The 934-nt window shown below is 38.3% G+C and overlaps 1 protein-coding gene across 1 annotated transcript in view; it reads left to right on the forward strand.

The window, feature by feature from the left end:
* Positions 1-214, forward strand: part of EMH_0057260 (Heat shock 70 kDa protein-like, related) — a gene marked incomplete at both ends in the record, with an annotated part of 876 nt that extends 662 nt beyond the window's left edge. Inside the window, one exon of the mRNA XM_013497448.1 lies at positions 1-214. Within this exon, the coding sequence (XP_013352902.1) occupies positions 1-214 (214 nt within the window).
* Positions 215-934: the final 720 nt, after the last annotated feature.

A 934-nucleotide genomic window follows, 5' to 3' on the forward strand; every position in this document is an offset into this window, starting at 1 on the left:
ACTTGATTGGCTCGATAAAAACCAGCTAGCAGAAAAAGAAGAATTCGAAGCTAAACAAAAAGAAGTTGAAGCTGTATGTACACCTATTGTTACAAAAATGTATCAATCTGCAGCAGGAGCAGGGGGAGGGATGCCGGGGGGAATGCCTGGGGGGATGCCTGATATGTCGGGTGCAGGGGGAGCTGGTGGTCCCACAGTAGAAGAAGTTGATTAAATAAAATAGAAAATATTATTTTCTTTTTGCTTTCTTTATTTTCCTCGGTTCTTTATTTCTTATAAATGTCTCGTTCAGTATAGAAGGAATACGAGACAGAGAGAGCGGCGAGGCGGCTGTGTGTGAACTCCACATACACCCTTTGCTGCTCCGGGTCGTTGTGTGTATATACTTACATGCTGCATAATATATATTCCATATATATATATGATTGAATATATGTAGTTGGTTATATATATATATTCATATATATGTATGTTTATAAAGAACGCTTCAGATGTATTATAATATATATATATATATATATATATATGTATTGTGTATTGTGCTGCTTGACAACTGGTGGTGTGCGCGAGCAGTAGAGTTCTGGTGTTCGGTTTTTTCCATGACGGGTGAACGCCTGCAAGCTGCTGCCGCAGCAGCAGCTATAGCAGCAACAGCAGCTGCAGCAGCTACTGCAGCGGCAGCACCTGCTGCAGCTGCTGCAGCAGCAGCTCGTGTACTAAGAGGAGGATCGGTTTTGTAGCTAGTGGCATAGAGTCGTGATTGGGGGCGCTTTGGCCTCCAACCAACATCAAACAACATCTGCTTAAAAATTATAGAAGAAATATTTTGTTACAGTTTTTCTCTTGTTGCTGTTGTAGTTATATATATACAGAAATATATATATATATATATATATATATATATATATATATATATATATATATATATATATAT

The sequence above is a fragment of the Eimeria mitis genome, genomic scaffold, assembly GCF_000499745.2.
Source record: "Eimeria mitis Houghton genomic scaffold, Emh_scaff2680, whole genome shotgun sequence".
Taxonomy (NCBI): domain Eukaryota; phylum Apicomplexa; class Conoidasida; order Eucoccidiorida; family Eimeriidae; genus Eimeria; species Eimeria mitis.